This window comes from Xiphophorus couchianus, chromosome 1, assembly GCF_001444195.1.
Source record: "Xiphophorus couchianus chromosome 1, X_couchianus-1.0, whole genome shotgun sequence".
Lineage (NCBI taxonomy): Eukaryota > Metazoa > Chordata > Actinopteri > Cyprinodontiformes > Poeciliidae > Xiphophorus > Xiphophorus couchianus.
In genome coordinates this window covers 8,429,734-8,448,531 of record NC_040228.1, presented here as the reverse complement: position 1 = coordinate 8,448,531, position 18,798 = coordinate 8,429,734, and the positions used below count along the sequence as shown (strand labels likewise).

At 41.2% G+C, this 18,798-nt stretch overlaps 1 protein-coding gene across 4 annotated transcripts in view; it reads left to right on the top strand.

Moving 5' to 3' along the window:
• The window catches only part of mtcl2 (microtubule crosslinking factor 2), a 95,847-nt gene that overhangs the window by 56,368 nt on the left and 20,681 nt on the right, over positions 1–18,798 (top strand). For 2 of the 4 annotated variants that reach the window (XM_028012247.1, XM_028012262.1), the window contains exons 5-13: positions 5,865–5,927; positions 7,755–7,922; positions 9,037–9,190; positions 9,678–10,227; positions 11,704–12,010; positions 12,193–12,426; positions 14,515–14,649; positions 16,992–17,114; positions 17,746–17,976. In XM_028012247.1, coding sequence (XP_027868048.1) covers positions 5,865–5,927; positions 7,755–7,922; positions 9,037–9,190; positions 9,678–10,227; positions 11,704–12,010; positions 12,193–12,426; positions 14,515–14,649; positions 16,992–17,114; positions 17,746–17,976 — 1,965 coding nt within the window. The remainder of the gene's footprint in view (positions 1–5,864; positions 5,928–7,754; positions 7,923–9,036; positions 9,191–9,677; positions 10,228–11,703; positions 12,011–12,192; positions 12,427–14,514; positions 14,650–16,991; positions 17,115–17,745; positions 17,977–18,798) is intronic. The other 2 variants (XM_028012255.1, XM_028012269.1) reach the window with 2 other exon arrangements.

The following is an 18,798-nucleotide window of genomic DNA, read 5'->3' as shown; positions in this document are numbered from 1 at the left end:
TCTTTGGAGGGAATTGCGTTTTTTTACTGCTCGCTTTCTGGTTTGTTGTCCAAGATTGAGTTTTCTTCCAAGTTCTCTTAAAAATAAAAACAATTATCTTTAAATAGGCACATCATGCTTCATTTTACCAGATGTAGTTTTCTTGTATTTCTCATGAACTTTTTATTTTCCATAAAGTCCAGGATTGCTGCATTCTCCCATTTTAATTTTATTACAATAATTTCTTTCTTGCAAAGCTCATAAATAGGAGATGGGAGTGGGAAACATGAAAAAGCAATACAAAACAGACGCTTTTGCTTGATATAACACTTTGAAACCCCTGCATTGTTTATTTTGGTATATGTCATTTCCAGTTCTCAGTTCATTCTGCGTCACACAAAGTGATCTGATGTTCCGGGAGCTGATAGCAAGTTGGCTGATTATTTCCCACTTCAGCATTAGCAGGATGGGTATATGACAGACTGTGTGTCAATGCGCTGAGTGTGGAAGTGGAGTGTTTGCATGTGTGTGTTTAGTAATGAGCAGAGAAGCCGGGGGATTTGGGAAAACACTTCCCTCTTATCTTTTGCGTTCTGAGCTGCTTCGCTCTGCCTGCAAACAACTGCAGGGAGCTACTTAACATCTCACTGAGAATAAATAGCATGTTAGGGTTTGTGCACTGTGTAACTTAAGCAGTCTGTGTTTGTGCTGCTTTTTAATCACTTCATGTGGTAAATGGCAGGATGTGTATTTTTTTTATTGACGTACAAAAATCCTTTCCCCGACCACATAATAATCCAGTACCTTTCCAAATATACAAATTTAGTCGTTTTGCAACACTGTCACCTTTTTAAATGATGGCCTAAGCCGTTTTAAAAATCTGCACCTTTTTTTTGCCAAAATATTGTTTGGGGGGCGGGTCGGGGAAAAACTCTTGGCCAAAAAAAAAAAAAGAGAGACTGCTGGTTTAATTTTTCTTTGCTCCTCCAGTGGTGTGTAATTATTGCCCTTCCTCTGATCTGTCAATCATCCATTTCTCTCTGCTACCATCCGGTTTAATCTTACACATGCAGTCATGTTTAGCACACACGCTGGTTATGCAACCACTGTGTGGCTGCTCTGTGGCGAATCTTTGTCCCATTGTGTGTAATGGTAATGCTGATATGCCAGTGTCCTGTTTCTCAGACCAAACCGTCACCAGAAAGAGACAAAGATGGAGTGTGTGTTAGTGCGACGCTTTGATAATCAATTCCTTTTAAGTTTTCTACTATCTCCACACATGCACACACATTTTCCACTTCACAATTATGCACTAATACACATTGAGGTTTGTGGCTGAACATGACAGAAATGAGTCAAAGCGCAGAGGGTATCTGTACTTTTTTAAGCCAACGTAATTGTAAATCAGGAAGCCATCCGCTGACAGGCTAATTCGAATTTAGAGGTTCTGTTCTCCCTGCATGCGACTCTCTGGATTTCATGCCTGGTCGGTTTATGTGTCTGTATAACGGAATCAAATCTGATTTCTGCTCCGCTTCCTCTCGATGTCTCTGATTCTCATCTATTGTCATTCCCAGTGAGACAAGCTGTAACTCCTCTTTCTCTTTGGGAAATCTTTTGCCCCAATCCATCAAACTCAAACCAGGAAAAACCCAATTCAGTTGAATCAACCTGAATATCTTCCTCAAGCGAACAGAATAAGTGTTTTTTTTTTCCTCTAAACTTCTCTCTTGTTTTGACTGCTTCAACATTTTGTTAAAAAATTAGCACTCCTTTATGTTGACGGTTCATTTTCATACTTGCATATTGACCGTTTTTGCATTTTCTGCTTTGGCTGTGTTTGTTATTGATTCCATGTCATCGTATTTCACATCCTCCTTTCATATTGCTGGGAGGTTGTTTTTTTTCTTATCTGATCTCCTTAGTTTACTCAACCCTGTCCTGCCCTGCCCTGTGTGTTATGGCTGGTTGAACCGCAGGTCAGATGAGACTGGAGGGAGGGAGGAGAGGAGAGCCCTCACTGCTGTGATTCTTCTTCTATGACAGAGAAATTAAGTCTTTTTTCATTGCCACGTTCTTTTCTGACTCTGTCATTTGCTTGCTTCCCTCCTCGCCGTCATCTGAACCATCCGGTTCTTTTTCTGCTTCCACAAGTTCAGTTATTTTTGTCTCTTTTTAACCTTGTACTTAGCCTTTTCTGCCTATGTTTTCCCAACCCTCTCCACCTCTCCTTCCACCATCATGTCTGCTGTTTTGGTTTAGAATCTAGTTGTCGTGAAAGATGTGAGAAGAAATTCTTATAGACGGATCTCCACTGCAGGGACAGACAGCTAAAGGGGAGGGTCCGTCAGAAGCTGTTGAATATCTTATCAGAGAGCACGTTAAGTCAACTCGTTATCTTATCTGCAGTGTAACTGGAGATCTGCAGTCTTAGAAACATGAGAGCAGGGCTCTGGTCACAGTGTGTGGGCTTCCACATGATAAATAATGAAGAGCTCCCTGTACACTTTCAGTGTTGCCTCGGCATATTATTTATGAAAAGGCCCAGCTGAACCACAGGACAGATTGGTTATTCTAAGGAGGATTATTCATGTTGGAATCTGTCCATAAAGAAGAAGAAGGACAGATTTGATTGTTATTTTACATCATTATTCATATGTTAAAGGATTTAGACAGGGTGCGACAGGTGTGAGTATCTACTACTACAACATGTGGAGGAAGGTGTTCTGGTCACGAGGATGATTTTCTTCAGCAGGGCAAGAGGTGATGAGGAGGTCGATGAAAGCTCAGCAATTCTAGAAAAAAGAAAAACTGCTAGAGGCTGCAAAGGTCATGACTCTAAGGTGGATGTTGAAATTGTTTAGATCAAGGCATATAATGTTTTAAAATAACCCAGTCTATAGACCAGACCCAAATCCAATAGAGACTCTATGGGAAATGACATATAATGTGGTGTAAGTGTCTCTCTTCTGGACCTGCAGTCATGTTCCTCTTTACAAGAGGAGTAAATAGGACAAAAATAATAAATAGAAACATTTATTTTAAAGCCCCCCCAAAGTCTTAGCCTTTAAAACTGTTCTTTCCTAGACTGAGAAAAATAAACCGTTTCTGCTGTTTCAGCATCTTGTGAATTTGAGAGAACTGTGACACATTTCAGGAAAAGCATTTGACACGCTGAGTCAGCATTTTGTGTCAAAGCTTGTTGAGCTGTTTAATTGTCATGGTAAAGTCTAGTTTTCTGTATACTCCACGCACCAGTCAGTCAGTTTATTCTTAGCGTGCTACTCATAGAAAATCAGTGCAGATTTAGAAAACTGCAAAGTCTAGTTTGCAGGAAGGATGCCTCAGTCAGGTTCCCATCACAGACTTCTTGTGTTTTGTGTCTTATCATAAAATAAAGTGGATTAAAATATAAAAGGAGTAAATGTTTTTATTTACATGCATTCAAAGTTTTAAAGGAATATCGCCAATGTAGAGACGTTAGCTGTTTTGTTTTCAGGTGAAATATATTTGCACTTTTATTTTTAATATTTAAAAAATGTAACTTATTTGTTAAAGGCTGTTTAATGACAGCTGTGGTACCTGAACAAGTACATTAATGTCTCTAATAGCACATCCACCAGCAGTTTTCCATTTGTTGCCAGTGTCCCAGAGCCGAGCTGAGAGTCCGACCCGACAGCTCCGACACGCGTGCTGCCAGAATCGATGGCTCCATTATTAGGGGGGTAACTATTGATCGGTTCGGGGCCGCTAAACAGCCAGTTTGCCCCCTGAATAAATTGGTATCCGAGTGGGTTTGAGAGAACGGGCCAGGGTGAGGACACCCCAGCAGGAGATGGAAACTTAAGTGGTTGGAAACGGGCTTTCGGTAGGAGGATGAGGTGGTGAAGAAGAAAGAGCAGGTGGAGACCCCGGAGAATCAGACAAAAAAGCCCCTGTGCTGATTTAACTGCTGTTCGTCTGATCATGGCTGTTTGTGATGATGAAAGAGATTTATTTTAACTTTATGTTTCCATTATAATCTAAACAGCTGTTTGTCATTCCCTTTATCTCGACCCTCTCCACCTATCTCTCCATTCCTCCTTTTGTTGTTGCTGATCAGCTCCAGAGAGAGAGACTGACAGGGAGGGAGGGAGAGACAGAGAGTAGCCTGTTTCCATGGAAACGTGTTGAGCCAGATAAGCTTGGTTTCTTGCACTGCCGAGTGTGCGCTGAGTGTTTGCATGATGAAGGTCTGTTTTTGCCTCTTGTGAGAAGGAATGATGATTGATTAGAGTCTGATTCACTGGGCAGAACAGATGCTTGGATGAACAGACAACGTGTGTGTGTGTGTGTGTCAGCAAATCTGTAGTCCTTACCTCCACCTCAACGCTGTAAGTCCACGCTCTTATCAGCGGCCCTGCAGTGATTGGGATCGCCATGAGATTGATCACCATCGCCATAGCAATGACATCTTCTCCAAAGCCAGGAGAAGAATAACACAACTTAAGTTTCCCAGTTTGGCTTGCTTTCCTGTTAGAAACATTTTCATTAAAATGAAAATTAAAGTGGCACTTCTTCTTCAGAGATCAGGTAGGACAAGCTTTTAGCTGTCAGCCAGTCATAAATAATATAATGGAACATCACCAATCAGAGCATTGAGGTTACTTTCCAGTCTTTTTTCTTTTTGGTAAAACTTCTTGTACAAATTTGGGCTTATTCCAATTTCTCATGAACAGTTACAAAAAAAGTAGAAAAACAACATTGAAAATATGTGTATATGCCTTTCATTTTAGTAGCTATTAATTGTTTATATTAGTAGCAAAGAAGGCATTATGATGCTTCTATGGGGGAGCAGTTGTTTTAAAGTTATCACCTTTCCAATTTTGTATCTTTATAGTAAAATAAACCCTGCGTTTACAAGGGTTTAGCACCATATATTTTGTGGTTACCTTGGTTACTGTGGCCAGCATTGCATAAACAGTAGTTTCTATCTGTATTCCCTCCTGAATGTAGATCCTCACTTCACATCTGACCTTCCCAGAAATGGAAAGCTCAGAACAGAGCAGAGCAGCTTTGTTGTATTCTGCCCAGCATTCCTCTGCTGAAAGTATTGCTGTCTCATTCCCTCAATAAGCTGAAATATTTTAAAAAGTTCTTTCTTTTTTTTTTTTAAATGGCTTCTTACTGCTTTGGATGTCATCTGACTTTGTATTTGAACATCTCACTGATGCAGCAAATGGCCAACTTTAAGCTTCACCCTGCAGTAAGAACTTCCACACTGAAGAGTGTTGATGACAACCTTCTATATTGTGTGTTCAGATGTCTCAGCTTCTGGCTTGCTGGTCATGTTTGGTGTTAATAATGCAGGAAATCTGCCTATTCTGATCGTCACACGATTTCTGTTTGCACCGTTAGAAAGACAAACAGAAAGGACGGGAACATAAATGGTTAATTATTGACGATTCCTTCACTTTTATATGCGAGGTTTGAGAAATCTAATTTGTCTGCTTTCTCAAGCATTGCGGTTAGGTTTTTTTCCCCCCTAATTTCGATCTCTAAAATTGTACTTGTGGAGCCCCATAAATATCCGTTTTTTGTAGCAAATGAATATGTAAAAGAGCGAGACATGAAGCTGGGTGAACAAAACAAAAGACTCTTTCTTATGATACATTTATCATTTTGCTATTTAGTTAGATTTTTTTCTTTCACAATTTGTCTTAGACCCACACTTAAGTCTCTAATAAAAGATCTTGAAGACAACAAAGATTTTTTTATAAACAGAGCAGCAGCCTCTTTGCTGCTGTTTCTCTCGATGCTTGTTGTTTCTGACCGATTTTATTCTGAACAGAATCGAAGAGGCGCAACATATTGCTAATGAGAATGTCATTCTGTCTCTGCTGCAGAACTCCCAGAAGAAAAGAGGAGCACGCTCCAGCAACAAACCGGACAAGAAGCCTGCTCCACAGGTAAGTCTTAAACTGGGACAGGGGAAAAAAACACTCACTGCTTGCAGGGGGGTTCCTCTGAGTGCTTCGAATAATCGATAAGAGAAACACACCGCTGCCTCGGGAGCCAAAGCCTCTTAAACCTCCAAAGACATGGACATTGATCCGGCATGCATCCACACACACCACAGAAAGGAAATGAGCAAGAAGTAAATTAGTTTTTACAAAGGTATTGCTGGTGTTTCTTCTCTGCCACTCATTATATTCTAATTAAAAGGTTTTACGTCAATGTTTTAACTTCAGAAATGTAAAGAATGGCTCATTTTTGGTCTTACGGTGCCTTGTATTGGGTTGTTCATAACCACAATTCACGACTGCCACACAATCAGAGACCATGGCTGATACATGTGTTTCTGTTCAAGAAGTGATGGTTGTCCACAAATGTCCCCCATCTTGCAGGTGTGCTAATTATAAACCATGCATGCAAAATTTTCATTTGCTTTGGCTGTACAGATAAAGCTTTCCACACAGGATTTAATCTCCATTTGCTCTATATTCAGTCTCCCTTGTCAGCATCATTGAAGTAACACTTCAATAGCCACAAACACTACCAAAAGAGATCATGTCCCTCTTTGTCGTCAGGTCAGAAAGGTACACATGTACAAGGTGAACACCCAGCAGAATGAAACGTGTTGAGTGTTTGCAGGTATTTCTTTTCACCAATGTCTCTGCTGCGCCGCTAAGACGTGCCTTGGCCTCCCCTTTCAAACCACATACCATAAATGGCTGTAAATTCAGCTGCCCTCGCCTCGTTTAATGTGGTTGGAACCGCTCCACAGGCTGTAAAACAAACACAGCCACAGAGCTGCTGCTGGGGAATGCGTGCACTTGGTCACCTGAGGTCAGCTGCAGCAAGAGCAGCAGGGTTTGGGATGAGAGAACGATGCATTCAGGTTCAAATTTTAAAGCTTTTTTTTTTTTTCCTTTGAAACAAGAAGGCTGAACGAGAAGTTTCCTCGACAATTTGCGAGCACATTGACGTTCCTCTCGCCGTCGAGGTAGCGAATAGTCTCTGCAGATGATAAATGATGTCTGAGACAAACCACTAATGAGCGTGTTTGCTGATGTTTTCCCCTTAGAGCCTTTTATTCTTGCAATTCAAGCAAAATACAAACGCAGCAGGACTCCGACCTCACCATTTAGTGGCTTCGGTCCACATGTCAGTCAGACAGAGCTTTGGAAATGTCTTTCTTTAAAGTTTAAGGAGTTTGTTGGAGAAGCTTTCGCTCTCGTCCAAGATGAGGTGAAAACACTGGTCCAGTTTGAAAAGCGCTAAAATTCATAAATTTCCAGACTTTATTTTGCTATTTTTAAATGCTACAGACTCAAAGAGGAGCAAATTGTGCTTGAAGTGATCTGACTGGTCAGCTTGTTTTTGGCCATGCTTTGTGTGTATCTGTGCTGTCAGGTTGTCTGTTCTTCCCCGTCTGACCTCTGGAGCAGGACGAACTGCATGAAGGGCCTTTTTCCTTATATGCAACTCCTTTCTCTGTAAAACGGTAAACACTCAGGTTTGATGAGTATCTGGCTGTGATGTTCCATGGGCATTAAATTATACACATAAGTGTGTAATTATTATTATTATTATTTCTTTTAATGAATGTATTTTCCACGGCACCGCAAGCACAAATGATTCAAGCGATACGTTTTGGTAAATGATGTGGTGGTTTTACATTTTGACACAATCATGAATCAAAAACAGAAACTATTGGGAGTTGCTATCAGGGAGTGTAGCATCTTTGTCGTTGTCACCTCAGTGCTGTTCTTCCCTCTGCCATGTCACTCCAGGAAGACAATTCAGACCTGAAGTGTCAGCTCCACTTTGCCAAAGAGGAGTCGGCCCTGATGTGCAAGAAGCTGACCAAGTTGGTGAAGGACAGCGAGGCCATGAAGGAAGAGCTGGCCAAGTACAGGTCTCTATACGGAGACGTCAACAGCTCGCTCACCGTGGAGGAGGTGAGAGGAGGATGGACCACTAGGACTCAAAGGCTGCTAACTGCACGACACGAGTAGTAGATAGTTGTAAACTCAGCCTGGAGAGGTGTAGAATTTAATATCTGTGTTTTACAGGTCTGAGTATGGAGACAGAAAATAAGGACGTTTAAAAATATTTGTTTTTCCAGACTTTATTTATTCAAATATCTTTATGTCCTTTCATCTGTCCTTCCTTCATTGTTTATTGCTTTTCTTATTTCTTCTTTTCTTCCTTCTCTCCTAGACCTTTCTGTTTCCTTCCATGTTTTTCATTCTTTGTTGTGACCTTCTTTTCTTCTTTCTTTCCTTCCTTCCTTTCTACCCTTGTGACTTTTCTTACTTCCTTTTTGCCCGTCCATCTTTCCCTGCTTTCCTCTTTCCTTTGGTTTTGCCTCCCATTATTTTCTGTTATTGGGTCCTGGCCTCCATCCATCCATCCATCCATCTGTCCATCCTTCCTTCCTTCCATCCATCCATCCATCCATCCATCCATCCATCCATCGTGACAACAAAGAAAAATTGTATCTGGAAAAGTTTGGTATTTTAAATTTGTGGGAACTCCATAAAAAATGTTATGGCTTTGCTGCCTGTTTTGTACAAGTTGTGGTCTGGTAAACAGTCTCATTACAGCATAAGTGTATTATAGTGGTAAACTATAGCATTTCTTTTCTTCCCACAAAACACTCAAGAGGCCTATAAAGTCATTACATGTCGGTGGGTGTGCCTGAGAAAAACCCTGCAGAGGAAAAGTTGCATTGCTTTAAAAACCACCAAATCACTATAAAGCTAAACTCAAACTTTTTGTATTTTATTCAACAGATTCTTTTTTCTTAACAACTCAGTAGAATTTTAAACGCTCGTACGTGCGTGTATTAACTTTTTATTTTCCTTAAAGTCTTTAAAAGCATCTGAATGGGCAATATGGCTAATTAACATTTATCAAGACAAAGCAGGCATAAATAACAGATGAGTTAAAAAAAATAAAAAGCACTTAAAACAGTACGAGCAATGCAAACAGACTCTTAGCTAAACATTTTCAGGCAAACTTGTGTCGAGATGCTTGAGGTCACTGTTTGCCCTTTTTGACTTGTCTCAGGTTGCCGACTCTCCACACACTCGCGAAGCTGAGGTCAGAGTTCACTTAAAGCTGGTAGAGGAGGAGGCCAACCTGCTGAGTCGACGCATCATGGAGCTGGAGGTGGAGAACAGGGGACTCCGAGCCGAGATGGACGAAATGAAGGGCTCACAAGGTGGTTAGTCCTATTAGTTGTTTATTTATTTTATTTTATTTCCTTTGATTAAAACGTAAAAAATAAATAAATAAATAAAAACTTGAAAAATAAATAAGATGACATATAGTCATGTCATTTGACATAATAATATTGCACAGCTCACATACTGTACACACATCAACATTAGGTGAAACTTAAACCTCACATTCTCATCATTGACTGTGCAATTATTTACACATTATTAACAATTAAAATAGCAATTATTTTCTCCTTTTTTTGCCCTTTTTGCCATCCTGTACTTCTTTACTGTTCACCTGAGATGCCAGGACACATTTTAGAGCAGTTAATAAAAATCTGTAATCCAGCTCTTTCCTCATGTGAAAGTATTGGATATCTATTTAAATCTTAAATACTTTCTCTTTCAGAATTTTGTTGCCGGTTTTATTTTTTGTTTTTTTTTTCCCCAAGTTTTTTTTCTGAATGAAATGACTGTCTTTACTCCTAGACGGCCACCAAGAACTTTCTAGCATTGGTCCAGGGACCGGGCTTGGGGGGGCCGTGATGCTTGGCGGAGGGGCCTCGTCCGAAAACATCATGGAGCTCCAGAGGCACCTGCAGTTTGTGGAGGAGGAGGCCGAGCTGCTGAGGAGGTCTCTGATCGAGATGGAGGAGCAAAACAAACTGCTGATGAATGAGATCAACCGCTACAAATCCGAACTCCCGCCTGCGACGTCCGCGCTGTCCGCCGAGTCACTGATGTCTCTGACGGATGGGCTGCTGAACGACAGCCACTCGGTCCAGGACGGGGCCGTGCTCATCAGCACCGACACGCCGGCTCCTGAGGAGGAACTGAGGTTGGCGAGGCTCCAGGTGGGAGAGCTGAGCGGGAAAGTGAAGAAACTGCAGTACGAGAACCGTGTGCTGCTGTCCAACCTGCAGCGCTGCGATCTCGCCTCGTATCACGCTCCTTCTTCCTCGTCCTCCTCCTCCTCGTTGAGGCTGGCTTTGGAGACAGATGCAGAAGCAGGAGACTCAGCTGAGTACCTCCCTCTCAGGTTTGTGTAGATATTGTTTTCCAATGCTTCTTTCAGCATACTGTTATTGCGGGACTACTGTCTCTCTCAAGTCAAGTCAGTTTGTATAGCGCATTTCAGCAGCAAGGCAGCTCATAGTGCTATGCACCATACAAACAATATCAGTGAATTACGAAACAAGCAGTAAACAATAGATTTTATCAAATGTCATTGTCAAAAACACCATCATCAAATTGTTGATCAGTGTTCCACATACTACTTATCAAAGACAACACTACGAGTTTTTAGCCTGGACCTGCAGGAACTCAGTGTTTCAGCTGTTTCATTGACTCACTTTATTCAAAAGGGGACAATCTGCAACTCAAACATAAATGTCACCATTTGATGCGTTGTACCACCAATGGTACAACGCTCGTACATGCGTGTGCCCTTCTTAGGGCATCTTGTTGTGCCCTAACAAGATGCTCCTCTAACATTAGAGGAGCAGTAAAGCTGAATGCTGCTTGTCTATGTTTCATTCTGGCTAAGGGAGCAGATAGAAGGACTTTAGAACTGCTGTGATGTGGTCCGGTATCACTATGATAGCATGCGATAATAAGCTTCTAAACCCTCGACACCGGATTTTATCTAAAATTGTGTTGTCAAGGCAAAGTTATTGGTATATACAGTACAGACCAAAAGTTTGGACACACCTTTTAATTCAATGAGTTTCCTTTATTTTCATGACTATTGACATTGTAGATTCACACTGAAGGCATCAAAACTATGAATAACATGTGGAAATATGCACTAAACAAAAAAGTGTAAAACAACTGAAAATACCCCTTATATTCTAGTTTCTTCAAAGTATCAACCTTTTGCTGTGATTACTGCTTTGCACACACTCTGCATTTTCTTGATGAGCTTCAAGAGGTCGTCACCTGAAATGGTTTTCACTTCATAGGTCAACCTGCCCTGTCAGGTTAATAAGTGGGATTTCTTGCCTTATAAATAGTCATGAAAATAAAGAAACCCCACTGAATTAGACAGGTGTGTCCAGACTTTTAGTCTGTACTGTATGTTGTAATAATTTGAATGTTCTTGTTGCACTTCCAAACCTTTAACCCCATGATCTGTAACTATGATCTGCACAGTATTGTTGGATTATATGGTTTTGTTTACATCAGAGATTCAGCTGAGAATCAGTAGCCAAAATGTTTCATCCAGATATTTGTCAGTAAGAACACATCACTTAAGATTTGTGGAAAATCAGGCTAAAATCCATGCAAAAGCTGAACGTAAACAACCAGTTTGAAGATGTAGTGTGCATCTCATCTTTGTAATTTGGTTCCGTTGTCACATTTAACAGCATTATCAGCATGCTGAAACAAAACTACAAATTATCTCTTTAGTTTTAGTCACTTTTCCTTTTTTTTTTTACATTTCCTTCGATACACAAATCTTCTTCCGCAACGACTACATAGGCAATAAAAGAGGTCTCTCTTGTTTCTTTATCAGCCCGCCTCATCGCAAAGAGCCAGTAGGTGGTGAGAATGACGCCATGGACATGGAGGAACAGAAAAAGAAGATCGAGGACAACGCTGAGGCAACGACTCCGCTCTCTGGGTGCCTGGGGCAGAAGGACCGTGATGCCTTGTTGGCCATGAGGGACCAGGCTCGTTTGGTTTCCACTGCCATACATCTGCTGACCTCCCCCGAGTCCAACTGCCTGTCCTCCTCCTCCTCTCCCTCGCTGTATCACAAGGTCTGCAGCAATGAGGCAGCAGAGCCGTGTGACCTGGAGAAACCTCAGTCTCACTGCCAGGTTCGCGCCCTCGGTTTGGTCTGTTTCTGAAAGTGTCACATGAAATTTTGTAATCTTTAAATCTATTTATCAAATTCTTGCGACGACAGAAAATACATTTTCGTTATTACACTACCTGATCCCCTCTATCTCCGTCAGTTTTGACAAACCGTGTGACAAAGGTTGCGCTTTCCGCTCCTCAGATCTCGGAGCTTTCCGACTTGGCGGACCGTCCTCTGGTTGGTGCTCTGACCAGCAGGCTTCAGGCCCTGCACACCCAGCTGCAGGCCTTTGTAGAGGAGGTGGATGGCCTAGGTAAACCTCCATATGGGGCGAGAGATGCTCAGGTGGAAGGGGCGTCCCCTCCAGCGTCACCCTGCGCTTCCATCCCCTGCTCCGGAGACGGCCAGGATCAAGAAAACAAAGTCGAGCATAAGGTAAAAATACACGAAGCACAGTCCTCTCCTTCACTTTTTTTTTTTTAAGTTTCATTTTTGTTGGTCTGTTGTTGTTTTAGTGCCTAAGCATTATTTTGGCCGACATCTCTCTCAGTCCCATGCCACCATGCTTTCTTTATGAGTTTCTTTGCACAGTGCAACAATTCATTTACACAGCATGCTCAAATCTGCAGCAACATCCTGCCCATATCAGCTGTTTAATTGGAGTTGCTGTTAATCCAAATTCACAATTTTCAATGCTCATTATGCATAGGCCGGAAAACTGTGGGAAGCATTCCGGTCTCTGCAGAGTCCGTGTTTTAAGTCAGATTTGAGCTGCCGGCGTAAAAACAACAACAAAAAAAACAAAAACAAACTCTGCATGTCCTCTGCATGCTGTTTTAATGCCTTCTAACCTGTGTTTAAATGCTGCTTGGAGCCTCAAATGGAGCCAGTTGCCTGGACATAAAGAGGTTATTAAATATTGTTCGTTCATGTCAAGCAATCCCACACCCGGTTTACGTGGACTATAGGACTGTGCAACAGTGTCCATTCGTATTATACTTGGGAGGTCTATCTTTATTTGAGTTTGGCATCGTGAAGTCTTAGTGGTGGTTCTTGTTTCTTTTGTGTCATGACAACTGGGTGATTTGATTGTGGGTCCGCAAACGCAATTTACAAGAAATAGTTAGAGATTCTGAAGTATCAAGAAGGGATCAGAGAGAACATTAGAACATTTAATAGTTTTTTTTTTCTGGTTGGATTTTAAACCTGCACAGCTGTTTGAAAAACCTAAAGGCAAGTTTAAATTATTTCAGATCTATGTTTCTATTTGGGTGGGGAATTTTTTCATTTAAAGTAACGTATTATTGTCAGTGTAAAATTCAATAAATGAGCCAAAAAGTACAAGAAAACTCAGCAGAGATTTTGAGTTAACTTCAATTGTTCTGTGTTTATACGACTTTACAGATGGACGTAATTTTTTTCTTAGACATCACCGATGGGTAATTCGGTTTGATAAGATGGAATAATCTACTGAAATTTTTAAGTAAAGTTAGATAATGGCATTTAAGGTCCAAACGATTTAATAGAACTGAAGCTGGAGACTTTTAGGACTTGATAAACTGATTCAATAGTAAAAGAGTCATGCACTGTAAAATCATTTTTCTCTTCTGATCTGGTCTAGTTTATTGGTTTTTAAGAAGTTGTAATTAAATAATCAGTAGATTCAAGTGACGATACTCCATTAGAGGCCAGTTCCAACCACCCCTATCTCTCCTCCCCTGTCCTCCCTCTCTTGTCCCTCCTTCTGTCTGCATGGGCTCCATATCCGATCGATTTCTGCTCTTGGCTTCCCGCTCCCTCCTGCCCCCACACCTTTCACGCCACCTTTTTTTGCCACCACTCACGCATGCTCATTTCCATTCCTTCCTTCGTCACCTTGCTTCTCTCTGACCTCTCCTTTCGCCCCTCACCTCTTTTGTCCCAACTCGTCCCTTTTATTGCTTCACGTCACTCGTTTCTCTCTCTTCTTCTGCACCTTATTGCTCCCTCCGCCCTTCGCTCTGACCTTTCATCCTAACTGCCTTACTCCTTCTCTTTCCCTTTCCATTCCTTCTTTTCTTCTTCTTTCCCTCCGTCCCCCTTCGTTATCGCTCATTCCCATTTTAACCCTGTATTGTCATCTGTTGCACTACTCTGTGTTCTCTTCCATTAAAAGTATTCCCTCCTTGCCCCTCAGCCGTTCATTCTACCGTTCATTGTCTTCTTCTTTCTTTTCTCCACACTTTCATATTCCTCTTTGACCAAGCTCTTCTTCCTCTACATCCTTTTCTTTGTCTTGTGAGGCCCATAAGTTTTTTCTCCCCTAGTTTTCTTGATGTCTCATCGATGGGACACCATTTTGGTTTTACTGTTTTTTTTTTTACTTTATTGTTGTCATGTTTTCTGTCACCTTCGATTTGTTTTTCCTCCCAAAATGTCTCCTCCTTCATTTCTACGTCTTTTCTCTATGATTTTTTTGTTTGTGTGTTTTCTTTTTTTCTTTCTTCTTCTTCTTCTTCTTCATTAACGTGCCCATGCATGCAGCAGCCTGATTATAGGGACCAATCAGATCCAGACAAGAAAGATGACACTTACCAGAGCAGCCAATCCATCAGCAACGACATGCAAAATCGGGCAGCTGGACAATTGGAGCAGGAGAAGGAGACGGATCGTTCCACGGTACGCTCAATCATAAACAACATGACAGCAAACAACTCATGCTGGAGACCCAATATGTCCGCCTCAGTGCATCTCTTGGCTGAAAGCCAGCACCATTTTATTAACCAGACAGCGATGGAGGTCACACCAAAAACCTAAACATAAAACTTTGACCAGTGTAATAATACTTTAGCCAAACAAAACAAAATAAAGTACGCCCCCCTTAAATTCTAGGCACTTGCATGCTTTACATATTTTGTACGTATCTAGGATTTCTCAGGTGCACTTAATTTTCCAAACATTTATATTTTTAACTTTCACAAGACAAGATCATTTATAAACCCACAACAGAAAGAGGGTGTACTATAATGTCGCTTTACAATGACTCCACATTACATTGGGATCCAGAAAATACAGTCGCTACCTATTCAGGCAACTATAAATTGACAGCTCTGTTTGTGTGAGCGGTCATCAGAGTGCTGAAGATTATCGGCCCCATAATCGGGCCGATATTAGTTACCCATGTTTATCTACACGTTGTCGCCGTTTGTGTATGTGATTCTGCAGGTATTTGTTTGAGCATGTGACACTGATAATGGTGCAGCGCAGGATTAGGGATGTCTAAGCAGAGAAGCAGGGTGTGGTTGTGTTCTTTACAGTGCTGAAATATAATGGTTTTAAAGTCATAGTTTGCAGTTATAGAACTAAACAGACATAGTTCTATAACTTAGCATTTCTTTTCTTTTTCGCTTTTTTTCACTCAGAAAATATTAGATTTTATCAGGTTGGCCTACAATTTCAAAAAGTAGTCGGTATAGAGCTGACCAGCGATTTGGTTACCAGTTGTACCTGAATGCACCAAAGAAAGGTGACTGTTGGGATAACCGCTGTCATTGGATGGACTCCTGTTGTGCATGTCTGCCATTAGAAAGACTCACATTGCTTTCGGAGCTGGTGGAATGCAACAGGCAGCTGGATTTGACCTGTAGTCTGGTTTCTTGGTACCAACAATTTTCAAATCATTGATACAGATGCACCAGTGCCCATTATAATTAATTATGTTGGAAGCTGAGATCTCTGAAATGTTTAGGTTTCATTTTCTATGGTTGTTCGTATCCTCCCCTCACCACTGATCAAAGTTTATTCCTGAAGCAACCTCTCTGCTGCTGTTTTACCAGTTGCAATACGTAGCACCGTGTATGTGAGAAGCTAATATTTACAATTATAACCCAAGACAAAAAGGACCTCCTCTGAGGATTTTGTAAGGCTTTAAGATGAGTAACAACAACTACGATTTTAAATCCGACTATGATTTAGAGCTCCATAAGCATTTCATAGAAATAATTGATAACCATATAAACTAATTATTCAAAGCCTTTTCCATGGGTGTGCTAGCTGGAAGATTTGGGTGAGGTGCCGCTCTGTGTCGGACAAACTTTATCAACACAGGTTCGGAAACAAAATAAACAGCTGCGACACTGTCCAAGCAGTGGTACCAACAGTAAGAATAGACCGTCGTTTGCTTGAGCTTTTTATGTTGTGCTTCCATGGCAACCAAGGCTTCATGCATCTGCATCTTTATCCATGAGTATGAGGGTGAATAGGTCAGGGGACACCAAAGTAAACTGAGAGAGGCAGATAAGTGGAGGGCAATGATAAACAGAGGATGGCAAAAAAAAAAAAACAGAAATTGGTTTTTGCCATTTTTCAGGGTCTGAAGCTCAGACCCTGAAGTGCTGAGCTTCAGGGTCAAGCATACAAAAGTTAATCTAGTCTGTCCATCTGTTCAAAAGGTTTTAGTGTGACAGCAAAGATATAACTCATATTATTTCATAGTCATATTCATTAGAATTACTGGATTTGGACTCCATTTCTTTATGTAAATGCCTAGTTTGTGAATGAAATTAATGTTGTATCAATTAGTTCCTCATTTTTTATGTACTTCTTTGCACCAGAGTCATTTTGTAACAGAAAAAGTCATTTCTCTTGGTGTTAGCGTGAAGTTGCTCTTGGTTGGGGGTGGTGGAGGCAGAGAGCAAGCCCAGGGGAGGGTAAAAAAGGACATTCATGGTACAGTGGAGGGTTGATGGATTGCACTCACTCAGCAGCTAAATGAGCCATGGGAGAGTGCATGAGCATAGGTGTAGGAGGTTTGTGAAGACTTACCGTAGACTTGTACAGCTCAGAGTTGATTTAAAGGTGATGTGGCACGTCTCTTTTCTTTTATCCAAAGAGTCCATTTTTGTCATTTTCTTGTAAATTCTCCTTAGTCACTTCTTCTTCAGTTATTTACTATTTCCACATGTTTACTTATTAGTTCCCCTCTGTTCTAATTGTCATCTCTCATTTCCTGTTCTCTCCAGTCTGTCCAGCTCAGTGACCTGCAGGCGCAGCTGTCCACAGAAAAGGAGTCAACCAGAGGAACTCTGGAGGAGCTGGAGAGAGAAAGGCAGAACCACAAAGGAATCAGCCTGAGACTCTCACAGGTCAGTTTAAAGGAGGAGTAAACAAAAATAGTAATTTTGCCCCAAAAGTTTAATTCTGTTGGATCAGTGTGTTTATGTTCTACGGCTTGAACTCTTTTTCTGTTTTATTATTTCCAAAGTGAATCTCAACGTTTTCAGGGTTTACTCTCAAGAATGAGCAGAACCTCGGGTGCTTTCTGTGCCGTTCTTTGTTTCTTTTATTTCTGGGTCAGTAACTACAGTTCTTTGTAAAAGTGTGTTGAACTTTTCACATTTTATTTCATTTTCTGGCTAAGACCAATGTCTCTACTAGCTTTTGCTCTAAACTTGAGCAGCTTGCCTGTTTCCACTGATGTAAATCTTCATCCACAGGATGATTCTGCCATCATAACTATTCACTGAAGGTGTGTTGAGGGATGCACAGTGTTTGGGTTCAGCTACATATGTGGTCTTGCACCAAGGCCAAAAAGTTTAATTTTGATGTGATACAACTCGCTGTGTCGTCCGCTTTGGCTTGTAGAAAACTGAAACCGGGACTTCTGTTGATTTCTTCTGGCTAATCTTCCGTATTGACCAGATTTGTGGATTGCTTGACAGTGATAGTGGTGCATCAGCCTTGAACCTTCTCTGACTGACTACGATCCCCTCTCAGCTCCAGGAGGAGCACCAGAAGGCCCTTCTCCGACGGGACTTCCAGCTTCAGAGCCTGGGCCTGCAGGCTCGACTTCAGCAGAAGCTGTGGGGTCAGGAGAGGACTCTGCTCGTTCAAGAGTCCCAGCACCTGAAACAGGCTCTGTTGCTGCTGAGTCTGAAACTACGCTGCTTCCTCAAACAGTGGAGGCTGGGCTGCCAGAAGGATGCAGATGGGAAAGATGTGTTGGAGGTATGAGTGGATAGAAAGCAGAAACATTAATTAAAGCTGCAGTATGTAAATGTTTTTTTCACATATCTGTTAAAGCTATATCAGACAGATAATCTGAGACAAAAAAATAAAGAGCTCCTCTGCCTTCCTTTATGGTCCTCCTGTCACAAACACTGCTCTGTCAAAAACAACCAATCAGTGCCAGGAGGAGGGCCTTAGCGCTGTCAATCACTTTTGTATATGTTCTGCTCACATCCTCTCTTTTGCTCTAATAGCCTCTGATGATGGCAGATAAACAGTTTTTCTGGAACAGTAAGTTGTTTCTCCTCTATTAGCATATTTAGCAACGCATACACAAGCATGATAGCTAACAGACTGTCCTCCTGGCTCTGATTGGTTGTTTTTGACATGGACCGGTAGGTTTTTGCAGATGGCAATAGTAGCACTGGGAGGAAGTGGAGGAATTCATTTTTTTCCACACTGATCACCTGTTTCACACCATTTTGTCATGTTGTCATTAACAAACATGTAGAAAAAATATGTAAAAGTTACATACTGCAGCTTCAAGACGTTATTTCAATTTGTCCAAGTTGCAATTTCATTGATTTATCCTGTTTTACAAGAACTGATGGTTTTTGCTTTATTTATTTACATAATAGATCGAAAGAGTTTGCTGCGTTTCTCATAGGATAAAACTAAGACAAGATATAGAACACAAGTCCCTAAAAGACAGTCACAAAGTCGGCCTTCTATCACCTGAAGAAATTTCCAGGATTAAAGGACTAATGTCTCAGCCAGATCTAGAGAAACTCATCCATGCGTTCATCTTCAGTCGTATTGATT